The sequence below is a fragment of the Sphaeramia orbicularis genome, chromosome 7 (assembly GCF_902148855.1).
Source record: "Sphaeramia orbicularis chromosome 7, fSphaOr1.1, whole genome shotgun sequence".
Lineage (NCBI taxonomy): Eukaryota > Metazoa > Chordata > Actinopteri > Kurtiformes > Apogonidae > Sphaeramia > Sphaeramia orbicularis.
This window is the reverse complement of record NC_043963.1, coordinates 37,438,754-37,452,237: the sequence shown is the minus strand read 5'-3', so window position 1 is coordinate 37,452,237 and position 13,484 is coordinate 37,438,754. Positions and strand designations below refer to the sequence as shown.

General features: G+C 40.1%; 1 protein-coding gene and 1 long non-coding RNA gene across 2 annotated transcripts; both read left to right on the top strand.

The window, feature by feature from the left end:
• Positions 1–1,089: 1,089 nt before the first annotated feature.
• On the top strand, positions 1,090–6,310 carry LOC115422815 (uncharacterized). Its single transcript, XR_003935878.1, has 3 exons — positions 1,090–1,341; positions 3,150–3,233; positions 3,835–6,310. It is a non-coding gene; the product is annotated as an uncharacterized LOC115422815 (long non-coding RNA).
• A 1,537-nt stretch (positions 6,311–7,847) lies between these two features.
• adora1b (adenosine A1 receptor b) lies at positions 7,848–12,785 on the top strand. Its single transcript, XM_030139668.1, has 2 exons — positions 7,848–8,858; positions 10,089–12,785. Exons 1-2 carry the CDS (start codon positions 8,518–8,520, stop codon positions 10,885–10,887), a joined length of 1,140 nt encoding a protein of 379 aa, XP_029995528.1. The 5' UTR covers positions 7,848–8,517; the 3' UTR covers positions 10,888–12,785.
• Positions 12,786–13,484: the final 699 nt, after the last annotated feature.

Here is a 13,484-nt window from a genome sequence, read left to right as displayed (position 1 = left end):
GAGAGCCCAAACTACACATTTGACCCAGTTTTCTTTTACTTGTCAGGATCCGCTTTTCCAAAGCGTCTTTTCAAAGGAACATCACAGCCGACTGGGCCGACAACAGCCGTGACTTAAAAGACACGTTCTGAAGCAATAAATGCACAAGAGGCCATATCAAGTGCTTTGATTTGGAATTGACCACACCTCTAAAACAGATGAGATCCTGAGTTTTGTCATTAACCCACACATTTCTTTCCACCTCTTACTCCATTTCCTTTCATCTCCTCTCTCATCATATCTCGTCGCAGTGCACAGCCCTAACTGATGCCTCTCTCCTTCCCTTCTATCTAATTATATTTTGTCTCCCTTTCCCTTATTCTCTACCACTTTCTTCCACGTTGCGTTTCTGTGCTGAGCTGAATGAGACAGAGTTCAGTACTGATGAGGCGAACTCGAACAAGAGGCTGATTTCAAAGAGAAGTGCTGACTTGTGTTTTGAAAGGAGTAATTATCCAGGTTGGGTTTATTCCTCTCAATTCCTTTGAATACCAAGCAATCTAATTGTATGGCCACCGACTTGTTTATGCAGTAACAAGCGCAAATGCAGCATAACATATTGTTTCCCCCTAATTATAACCATTGTTAACAAATTACAAGTTTACAATCAGCAGTGATAATATAGACCATCAATATTTCATGCTCAAGCTGTGATCATGGGAGGGATGTTACTGTACATGCACATTCTGCTGTCAAAGTGTTTCCATTTATTGTAACACAGCAGTAATAGGAGCACATGGAAAAATCATTGAATATTCCTTGTCATTATGGAGAGGCCTTTCCATCGGGCACGACCAGAGAGAGAGAGAGAGATCATACGTTGTTTTTACACTGTTAGAATTGGCTGCATGGGTCTTATTGCAGCCAGTTTAACTGGTTTTAAAAACAGCTCTCACAAGTCAAAATAAAGCCAATTCACCCACCTTCATGCAAACAGGATGTGGGCTCTTCACACACTTAGCACATTTCACAGAACAGCTTCTCACATAGCTCATGTGTAGGTGCATTTTATTGTAGGAGCAGCTGAAATATTTTCAATCAGATGCTCATAGCAGAGGAGAGTGGGTTAAATTTATCAATATGCAGAGTGTGAGTAACACATTTAACCTTGGTATTTGCAGAGAAGTGAGTGCTGCTCTCTGCTCTTCCATGCGTTGACAGTTGGAGTGAGGAGCTGGGGGAAACACAGCGGAATATCTGACAGGCTCAGTATTTTCTGCACGGTAATCTTATTTGTGGCTGGTGTTGGGTGATGTGGAGGCGCTCGTCCCACAGATCTGAAACATGGAGCCTGTGGCTTGGGTAAGTTTTGCTGTGACTGAGGTGCTCCTCTAGAAACTTTAGTACAGTGATCAAAACACTCAGGGGATTGCCCTTGTACTGAAACTTCGCAGGAACAAACCTAAAAAGGAAATGATTGATAAGTTATTTTACAAAAATAGATGTGTGAAACAGTCCTAACAACTACCTACAGAGAGGTATTTGAGCTGCTTAGACATTAATGCACAATAAATGTAGCTAATATGACCTCAGGCTATGTTCAGAAGGAACAGATTCAGATTTTTTGGTGAAATCTGATTTTTTTGTGTGCTCGTTCATATTACACATTAAATGTGACTTCTATCAGTTTTGAGTATGAACTGAATATGATCCTGAAGTGACCTGCATGCGTAAAAGAGGTTCTGACATAATATGACCACGCAGGCATGTACTGTGTTTATGGAAGTAACACACCTGGGACGCAGAATTGTGACACTTGTTGCATTTTAGTGACATAAAGGTCGGATAAATGCAACTTGGTCATTCAGACTGAAGACATATTGTGATACTGTGATATATATCAGATTTAGGACCACATTTGAAAGTGTCCTGGGTTGGATTTGAAAAAATCAAATTTGTGCTGTTCAAACTGTTTTTAATAGATTGGATACAGGTTACATATGAGCAAAAAAATCGGATTTAGGCCACATTTGCCTGCAGTCTGAAGGTAGCCTAAATATATTCTTTATGCTGTTATAAAACGTCACTGAGGTGCAGAATAATTGTCTAGAATTGAAATTTAATTCAGTGTAATTTAATTTTGTTTTATATTTCAGTTTTTCAAATGAGTTTTATGCAGTTTTATTCTGTGTTTTTTACCCCTCGGCCAACTTCTGGCCAAAGGGGTATTGTAATCGTTTTGTCATTTGTCTGTCTATCTGTCCATCTGTCCATTCAACAACATAATCGCATTATCTGAAGAATGCATTGAGATATCTGCACCAAATTCATACTGTGGATGAATCTTGTTATGGAGCACAAGCCTATTGAAAACAGGTCACCTTGACCTGCTTTTTCAAGGTCCAATGGCCTTGTGCAGTTATAATATCTACTTTCAAATATAAATATGTATGTAATACGTTTTACACAAAGACAATCATAACTAAATTATAGGGCAGTAACTTTCAACAGAATCTTACACTATAGTTGGCTGAGGGGTATTAGAAGTGTGCAGTATGTTATGTTGTTATTTTATACTGAGAAATATTTGAGCTGCTTACATATTAATATAACAATACAGCTTAATATGATATAAATACATTCTTTATGTGGTTATAAAACATCACTGAGGTGCAGAATTATTATCTATTGTTGAAATTTTATTTTGTTTTATTTTGTATTTCAGTTTTGCCATTTAGTTTTTGTTACTTTATGAGTGGTTTAAGTGGATTAAGTCTTATTTTGGGATTTTATTTTAGTTTTAGCCGTTCACATGTTATGAAGAAAACTTTCTTTAATAACTGATAAACAGAAAGGTGCAATTTACAAAACCATAGTTTATTTTGTGCAAAGCCATTTTATTCTTGCAAAAGAGTCAATACTGTAAGAAAATGAAAACAAATATAGATTTACCTGCATTTGTATTTCATTTTAGTGTATTAGTTAAATTATTGATTATGTTCTTTATTGTATTGCTGTCATTTTTCTTTTTCTTTCAGGTATAGGTATTTAGTTTGTCTGTTTTCTGTAACTATCACAACCCCTACAGAGAATTGATAGAAAGTGTTTATTCAGTGACATTATTGAATTAATTATAATAGATAATCACATGATGCTCATCCGTTTGATAGGTGCTAAAACCACCAAGTGTGCAAGCGTGTCTACAGGGAGGCTGGTGGCATTTTCAATTTGCACCCTGTCAGGCTGTGCTTCAGGTGGGTGTTTTGCCGTTCATTTCGGGGACAGTCTGAGGGTCAGGGTGGTTTTGATGAGTCAGCTAGAACCACAGAGAAACAATAGAGTTAAAGAAGTATCTCCACAAGGTTATGTTCTATCAATGTGAACAGAGGAGTGAAATAGATGTAAGAGCAACCCTGAAGTATATGACATTGATCTATTCATTAGAGGCTCAGTGGTTCATCTAAATGTGTTTTTGTACAATGCATCAGACTCAAGAGTGCAGTGGCATATCTTCATTTTTTTGTATTCACTTCGATTATTTATAGCTCCACCACCTCAGCTGAGTCTAATACTGGATAAGCAGTGTTTTTCTTCTTCAATGTGCACTGAAACCCAAAAGTAGGTCAGATTGCAGATGGATTATTTATGATTTAATTTGGAAAATTCCTCTGTCCTTTTTGCAATCAAACGCATAATATTTTAATCCATAAAACCTCCCAGCTAATGTCATGTATTCATTTATTCTTGTGTGTTTTTCAGTCATTTTAGTTTCAGTTTATATAGGTTACAGAAGGAGAAAACAAATGCATGAATACAGATGACAACAAAATACAAATAGAATCTTCTATTCCGCAGGTAATAAGTCCTGCTTCATGGAAATCATTTTTTGCTGTGCACATCCATTTAATATGACCTCAGGTAATGTATCAGCCATAATGTCGTCCGTTTTAATTTAATTTTCTCTGTTAAAGAAAACAAGCTGAGTTCATGAGAACGCTGTTGATTTTTCTAAAGAGAGATTAATACATGTTGATAATGTCTGTTTACCCTTTTCCATTTTCCATTCATGATCCATCACACTTATGAGAATTTCCATGTGAATTACACTGGGCCTCATCCATTCCCAGCAGCTGTAATGGTTTACAAGCTGTTAGGGTGCTTGTTCGATTGTCCAGGGGATTCAGCTGAGGGCTTGAGTGCTGCAACACAATATTGCCTCCAATCTGAAATTTTCATTGGAGGTCTTCTGTGCAACCGAGGCTATCCATCTTGTATGTGTTTTTTTCTAGAATGTACCTTGTAATAACGTGGCAATTATATTTTTCGAGGGCCTCAGTCTTGTTTGAAATGGCTAAGCTGTTTTCCTAGAAGGCCCCTCCAGCTAATAAGACAAGGTCCCACATCTTTGTCAGCTTTAATAATGTTGCCTCTGTCTGATTCAGAGTCCGCTGAGAACACGACCACAGTTCATCGCTGAGGCTTTTTTTAATGACTGAGCAATATTGTTTTTGAACCCAGTTCAGCAGACAAAACACTAGGGAGGAAGACGCTGTGTGATCTTTTCTCATTTGAATATGGACAAGGCTCAGTGCTTGGTTTTTTTATCCAGGCAGTTCCAGCCATCAGATAAATCCTGCTGTGTCAAAACAAAGCGGCTGATGTACTGTTAAGGCTCTGAGGGTGTCAATGTGCCCGCACCTATTAGTGGGTGTTTCTGTCATGTAACGGGATGATTTATAGTGACTTGAAGATGGTTTTGTTGAAAGCTCTCAGCCGTACAAAACTGAACAGCAGCAAGAGAAGATGTGAACTGTAGTAACAATGTCTGATGTTGAGGCCTGTAGGGAAAGAGCATTGAACTGCAGAAACTGTGTCATAAAACTGCAGTACAATGCACTTCACTGGTCACGTATCCCCAGATGAGAAAATCTGACAAACCTTTACAGAAACATTTCCTCATTTCCAGACTCTGTAGACATGACAGTTTATCTAACCGAATTCAACTGTCAAAGAAGTGCTTCTGAGTTGTTGAAATTCACACCCAGAGGCTTTTAAAGTAGAAAAAATGTCATGCGATTGTAGGGGGGTCTGTTTAATACAGTGTCTCACAGATATGCCATGTTCCTGTGATGTCCTCAGTGGAGACGTTCACTGTGAGCGGACACAAACAGCATTACCAGGTCTGTGTTTGCCGTGCTACATGTGACTGTGTTCCCCACTAAGCAGCTCAAAGAAACAATGAGAAAACAACAGGCTGAAATGATGGAGTAGGTCTCTCTCTCTCCAGGTCCCTTGTTACTCTCAGCTGAGCCTTTACATTTCACAGGTTGAGCTCAAACTGTTTTCACTGAAAGGCAGACTCACATAACAGGAGAAGTTGTGTTTATTATTTAGACCCACTGGAGGAAATGCTACTTGACATCCAAAGTGGAAGCCTTTCTACCATCCTTCATTGCCACTCACACTGGCCTAACTGTGTTAACGTACACTATGTGCTCCATAATGATTGATTTCCCATGCATTACCACCACCCTTATGCTCATTAAACTGTCACGACTGGATCAAATGCCAGTCACAGCGAGAACACCATATGTCGGCTTCCTTCCTCGCTGCACGTTGGCCAACCTCTGTTCCTCACGCTGACGACTCAGATTGTGGTCGCCACCCAACCGCTCACAGATGGAGACCGTCTTCTAGACATTTCGGCTGAGCTCCTGCAGAGTCCTAGCATCTTTGCCAACACACATGCTGTCTCGGTATAAACACTGACCAGTGTATTCTCTGCTTTGTGTTGTGTGTTTATTACACTCTGAATCCCGGCACTTCCATCCTCAATATTACATAAGTTGCACTTTGTGAGTTCAGTGCACCATCTGGGACGCCTTCACATCCAGACTACACATTTATTCCCGCCTGAATGTGAAAGTGGGGAGCATGTCGTGGTCATGGCCAGCACCGAGGAGAAACGAGTTACGTGTAAAAGCGTTATGTAATTCAATTAGATAATACATGGCACTATAATGTAAGTGTAGAAATATGTTTCTGATTACAAAGGGGATTATTTCAATAAATCTAACAAGTGACAAATGAGATTGTTTCTTGAAATTTTTGTTGAAATCAATATTTGAAAAGTTATTTTTACTTTAACTCTATCTAACCAGTATAGAGAAAATCATGAACAGTTCCCAGTTCTATCAACGTTTCTATCACCATTAAACATGAACCTGACAGAATGTGTGTCCTGTGTGTTTTTAGGATGTTTTGCATTTCTTTGTACTGTTTTTTTATGATGTCTTTTACAATATTTTGCGTTTTTGTCAATTGTCTTTCTTGTCACCTGCCTAGGGACTACAGATGGAAATTAGCACTGCTGCTACAATCTGGCATATTTACAGCTGCAATTGTTGTAGATGTTCATTGATGTGCACTGTCCCTATTAAATAAATAAATAAATAAATAAATAAATAAATAAATAAATAAATGTGGGCTTGGTTTGTTGCGTTTTTCTTCTACTGCTGTTTACATCTTTGTGATTTGTTTTGGTGGTAAAACATCTCAATCTGTATTGTAGCTCCAGTTAAATGAATAACTTTTAATACATATTTACCATCAACCAGTTTCCCTTGGTGAGCTTGATTTAAATAAATGTTTCTAAGACTTTTCAATTTTATTGCCAAACATATGTTGGATTTTGAACCAGAGGGTTGCTGGTTCAAGTTCCATTCCATGCTGACTGGTATTTGCAGAGATGTCAGTTCACTGCTAGGGCACTGCCAAGGTTTCCCTGAGCAAGACACCTCCAACTCTTCAGGGTACTCCACCACGTGACAACCCACTCGCTCTGATACCTTTCTACAAATGAAATCCATGTATATTGGTCCTGTTAATGAATATGTGTGTATTTGGGCATGAGTCCATGCACAAAAAAAAAACAACAGAATGAAAAAGTTTCCCCAGTGACAGAAAATTAAAGGAATTTATTCTTTCTTCTTTATAATCACAAAGATAACACAAACAATAAGCTATATTCTTTGAGTTAAGTTGTTAAAACATTGCTCACTGCATTTTCAACAGGGTAACTAATCCAATGTGTATTGCATTTCCAAAGTAACCTTTCTACCATGGTCAAACCACAAGCAGCTGCTGACCTTTGACCTCTAGGGTGGGACCACATGATGCCGGCAGCTAATTCCTGGTTCCTCTTGTATGTTTACAATGCTCTTAGTTTATCCTGTAGCTGTTTAGGAAGCCATGACATGTTGCTGTGTCACCGGCCTCTTAACCGGTCAAACTCAATATCCTTTTCTAAAACCTGTGAGAAAGCTGCAGTGGATTTTTAAAAGGATGATCAATAGGCCCTATCAGTCATAATGTTTCACAGTTTGTTGTTATAGATTTCTCATTAGTTTGGAGGCTATGCTGGCCTGAGGCGCAGAGTGGAGGTCTTTGAAGCCTGAAGTACAAAGATATATTTAGAATTGACCTGAATACATTTGTCTGCACAGATTTATGCTTCTTCTCAGAGGTGTTGAGCAGTGACTGACATATGCACCACAATCTAAAATGATAATTATAAGACAAAACAATACAAAGCATTACTGTTTGCTTCCAGTTGAAACATTGTTGGTCAATATACCTATAAGAGGTTGCTACAATGGCTTTATCTAAGTTATTTTTGTCAGCTTAAGGCAGTGCCACACCTCTTAGAGCAATAGTGCAAGGTCCATTACCAATAGAGAGGGGTGGTGTGACCTCTGCACCAGCTGTGTGTTATGGGACAATCCCACACAAAGCTGCAGACATGTGCTGTGTGTAAAATGTGAAAAAGGAAACACATACATGGACTGGAGCATTTAAGTGACATAAACATAGCAGATTTTAATGGGCAGCAAAAGAAGAAAAAGAGAGTTATTTTCGGAAGCTGCATTATTGGTCTTACTAACACACAGCGGGGGAGAGAGAGACAGAGCAAGAGAAGAAGAAAGAGAGAGAGAGAGAGGAGGGAGCGGAGCCGTCTGCGCACGAGCGTCACTGCGCGTTTTCAACCAAATTATTTAATACAATTTCTTTTGTTAAAACAGCTTTCCTGAAATGTAAAAGGCCGTTGTTGCGGACACTGGAGCGCGATCTTGGATAAACCGAAGCGCACGGAAAGGATGTTCCCGTCAGCAGGAGCAGGTGGATTCAGCCAAGTGGAGGCGCAGGGCGCAGAGAGCGACAACGACGCACAATAGGAGACGGAGCAGAACACCTGCTCCCACGGAAGACCCCACTCATTCTCAGTTATGCTGCTCGCTTAACAAGCAGCTCTGTCTAAAAAACTGGATTTGTCTACCAACTTTTTTTTCTTTATTTAACCATGTGAGCTACGTGACAAATGGACGCACCACAGCGCATTTGGAGAATACTGTGATTAAAGGGGGAAAAAAGGGGAGAAAAAGATCAAGGACTGCTCTGGTGGCTGCTTCCCTAAAGCTATTCTCAAAAAAAGGGAAAAAATCTATCTAGTTCTTATCAAAGACATAATCATCTGCAAGGATGCCCGGAGCGCTTACAGCAGCACAGTCTGTCTACATAGGCATGGAGGTGGTGATAGCACTCTCGTCGGTAATTGGGAATGTGATGGTGGTTTGGGCGGTGAAAATTAATAAATCGTTGCGAGATACGACGTTCTGCTTCATCGTGTCCCTGGCTCTGGCGGATATTGCAGTGGGAGCGCTCGTCATCCCTCTGGCCATCACTATCAGCATCGGACTCCAAACTCACTTCTACAGCTGCCTGCTCGTGGCGTGCACGGTGCTGGTGCTGACGCAAAGTTCAATCCTGGCTCTTCTGGCCATTGCTATTGACCGCTATCTCAGGGTCAAGATCCCCACCAGGTAAATTACACAGCAGATGAGGGCTCTCACTGTCCACACCTGAAAAGTGAATATGAGGAATAAGATGATGATGCTGGCAGTGTTTCATTTACCAGAAGCCCAGACATTACAACTCTGGCATTGATTTCCTCATGATGCCTCCATCCTGCCAGTGCCTTTATATACACATAATCTGACTCACCATTACTGTCATGACAGCTTACCAGAGCATGGTTGATCAACTAACAGTTTTAATTAGTCCCACAGGATCTGTAATATGTGTAGATGTGAGGCACAGCAGCACCGCGAGTGTTATTTACAGCGTGCAGAGATGGATGAATATAAGATAACCTCTTTTTGTGTCTCTTGGGGGCAGAAACACATTGACTTCCTCCTTTTCAATTTGATGCATTTGTTCAAGGGAGAGTTATCGTGTCAGACTCCAACAAAAGACAGAGCCCTGAACCTCAGTGACTGAAAAGATAAGATTAGTGAAGAGTGGAATTTACTGTCTGGGAAAGAGTCCCAGAGTTTAATCTCCTGTATAAGATCCTGCTAAATCTTTCAAGTTTATAAATGTAGATTATCGTGCATGTCAGTCTTGAACTTTAACATTAGTACATCTGCAAGACCACATTATCATCACATGTGTCACCAAGGAGGTGCTGCTGCCACTCCCATCCCTTGTGGGGTAATATTTCAAAACAGAAATGCAGCATTATGACAACAATTTCTCCCACAAAGCACATTTTCTTATAACCTAACAATCAGTTGTTTGTGAAACACAACACCATTAAGAGCTGCTGTTTCTCCCATATTTTTCTCACACTCTCAGCCATGAGATCTGATATGAGCAGACTCCAAACCCAGCGTCCGGGTAACGATCCTTTGGCTCCTCTTCAGACACTGACCTATTCTAACACATACATCTCAAATCAATACTAATCTAACACATGGCACCTGCCACTGACTGAATAATTTGCAGTTTTTTTGTTTTGCTTCAGGCTCAGGAAAGGTCAGGTCATTGTCATGTTAACCCTTTCCTTGACAAATACAAATGTTACACATGGTAAGTACCAAGTCCTAGTGACCTGAATGGGATCAGGTTTTCAACAGGGTTTTATCTGGTAGCTGTCTTCATTAGTGCTTGGCAGGCATCCGACTTTATACTGTCAAAGTGTACAATCAAAATGAATGAAAAGTGCACACTGAGCTACAAAATGCTGACATGCTGTGTGTTTTGTCCCCCAGGTACAAGCGAGTGGTGACTCCTCGTCGAGCAGGGCTGGCAGTGGTAGTATGTTGGACGGTGTCTTTCATTGTGGGGCTTACACCCATGCTGGGCTGGAACAACTTATGGCGCCTGCAGCAAAACGGCTCCATCAGTTCTGACCTTATTATCACCTGCCAGTTTGAAAATGTTATCAGCATGGACTACATGGTATATTTCAACTTTTTCGGTTGGGTTCTGCCACCTCTGGTGCTGATGCTGCTCATTTATGCAGAGATCTTCTACATGATCCACAAGCAGCTCAACAATAAGAAGATCAACAGCAGTCACTCAGACCCCAACAAATACTATGACAAAGAGCTAAACCTTGCTAAGTCTCTGGCTCTCGTCCTGTTTCTCTTCGCCATCAGCTGGCTTCCCCTACACATCATCAACTGCATCACTCTCTTCTGCCCTGAGTGCAATAAGCCCATTGCCTTCCTCTACATTGCAATTCTTCTCACCCATGGCAACTCTGCTGTCAACCCAATTGTCTACGCTTTCCGCATAAAGAAGTTCCGCACAGCTTTCCAGAAAATCTGGCAACAGTACTTCTGCTGCAAAGACACACCAGCCCTGGAGATCCAGCCCAGTGACAGGAAAGAGATGCCCACCCTGGACGCAAAGGAGCCGACTTCACCTCAGCCCCCCCAGAAGCAGATGCTCAAATTAGACGCACCACAAGAACAGACGCTTCCACCTGAGCAGGAGGAGCAGGAAACCGAACCCCCACAGCAACCGAAGGAACACCCACCATTACTGGAGCATAATGCCGTCTAAGCCAAGTCAAGGAGCTGGATGCTTGATTGAAAAGTACTGATCGGTGCTCAACCACTGATTCTGCCCTCACTCTGAATGCTTTCTAATGAGGAAGATGACGCAGTCACAATGGAAGTGACATGGAGAGTGATGAATGAATCTCAGAGATTGGAAAATCATTTACTTTACTCAGGAGCAACGGATTTACTGAAGGTTTGGTCAAAGTAAGGCAAACAAGTGAAAAAGGAAAAAAGGGTATCTGTAACTTTGCAATAATAGGAGGTTTTTGACAGTGTTTCTTAGTAACAGACTGAAGACATTAAGCTTTAATTATTTTGTTAATTACAGTGAAACCAGTCGATGTAAAAATTACAAAATGTGCAATATAATTTATTGTGGAACAGTATCAAACTATGAAGTGTAACCTGAATTATGTGGGTGCTGTGGAGTGAAAGTTTATACATTCAGCAGAACAGAAACAGAACCTTACTACTGTAATACTGCGCTTACATGTAAGCTGACAATGGCTCAAGGAAATGAATGTAACATTAATGTAAATATAGCAGCACAGCTGTAAACTCTCATCTCTTCTTCAGGGTCTTAATCACACAAAAGTGGTAGAGCAAGTGGTGCTACGGGAGGCATTTTTGCAGCAAGGAGATGTGTGTGTGTGCTGATAGAAGGGTTTCTAATCCCTTAACGCTTTTCCACTGGAGCTGAGTCCCCCTGTGATCCAGCAGCACTGATCCATTATGGGGAAGATGGACGGAGATAAGGAACAAGGAGCTGGAGGGAATGGGAGGTTTTGCTCTTTAAAAGCTGCTTGCAGGAGACTCATGGCTGGAGGATGACAGCAACTCATGGGGAAGAAAAAACAAGATGCACTTAAGACTCGATTTATCCAGCCTCCACGCCAGCTGGTGGTAGGAGCGAGGCTCTGCTTTTTTCCATACTTAGACTGGTAAAACCTCATTCCACCTTACCACTAAAGGCAGTGGCTTTATGGCCTTTCAGTATTTAAATCAGTGTGGACTGGCCCAGAAAAGACAACCTGAAGATTGTGAGTATCTTTAATAGACTGTGAGCTCAACATTTTGCATTTTGCCACATTAAGGCATCTGTAGATTAGTATTAAACTGTTTATTGCCGCTGACATAACAATACTATACGAGAATGTAAAATAATTCTGTTTTGTCTGTCGTAAAAGGCTTAGAGCTCTGACCAAGACAGTTTACCAAACCCAGTCGTACAATAGCAAAAAAGGCTGTCATTGCATGTTTCTGCAAACCTTCCATTTTTATAAGAGTACCTTGGTTGATGATGGGAAAAGACTGTGGGTTGGTTTAAATATTACAAAATATGTTTTCACATTGTTGTGGGAGCAGTTAGGGCTTTTTCTGTATGTAATCAAGCCCTGACATCTTTTCCTAAATTGAACCAATTTCTGCCAGAATCTACACCTACCCATAAAAATATTATTTTATATATAATCACTAATACTTCTACAAATAGGTCTACTACACATGAACACATTTCAAGTTAGAAAGAGTCATGAACAGTTAAAACACTATAATATTGTTGGCTCTTTCAAGAAATATTGATAGGAAACATAGTTTTTAATCACAAACATTGAGATCATACCATTGCAGAAACATACAATGACAACATTCTAATGTTTTACTGGCGAATGGGTTACAAAGAAAGTTTACCACTGATGTTCTCCCAAGTGGATGACAATCTCTGTGCGTTAACAATGTTTTCTATGTAGTCAAACATCTGGTACAGGCAGTGAATGTGTTTATGCTTGGATGACTGAAAAGACAGTGTCAACAGAAACTTTAATACGATCCACATCACCTGTATCAAGATGTGACCTCAAAGTGTATAGGCCAGATGGACTGTACATAAGTCAAAACTGACAAAAAGTTGACAAATAAATGTATAATAATAATAATAATGTGCTTTCTACATGTAATGCTATTTGACACTTAGACTATTGTTATGGTTTTGATATATAGTAAATAGAGATATATAGCCCACTTATACTATTTTTGTGATACCATTTTATCATTTTGATGATTCTGTCATCTATTTGTCATCTACCACTGACTTTAACAACAGTATACACTATAGGTCCCAGTGGGGGAGGAGGTATTCAAATTTATTTCTTACGTAAAAGTACCACTATAGCAGTGGAAAGGAACTCCATAAGTAAATATCCTGCAAGAAATATCCACTTAAAGCTCAAATCAGGATTAAAAAAAACTCTAGAAACTGCACACCGTCCTTCTGCAGCTCTGTCTTGGTCCAAATCAAAAGACTAAATATCAAGATATTGATGCTGTTTTCACACTGTTGTGGAAAAGTGAAGCCACTTTTCGAAGCTTTTGTGTCGACCCGTGAAATAGAGCAGTATTGATACATCTGAGTGAACTGGAACAGGGAAATCAGTAATTACATCTATCAATCATGTATTCAACCCCCACACATAAAAACTCCCTCCTTCAATCAGCAAAACGTCACAACAGGGGGTCGATTGTCTATAGACTCTAGAGAACTGAATGGAATACTTTGTCACATCACTTTAATTGCAACAAACTGAAAGGTAATTCTAGAAA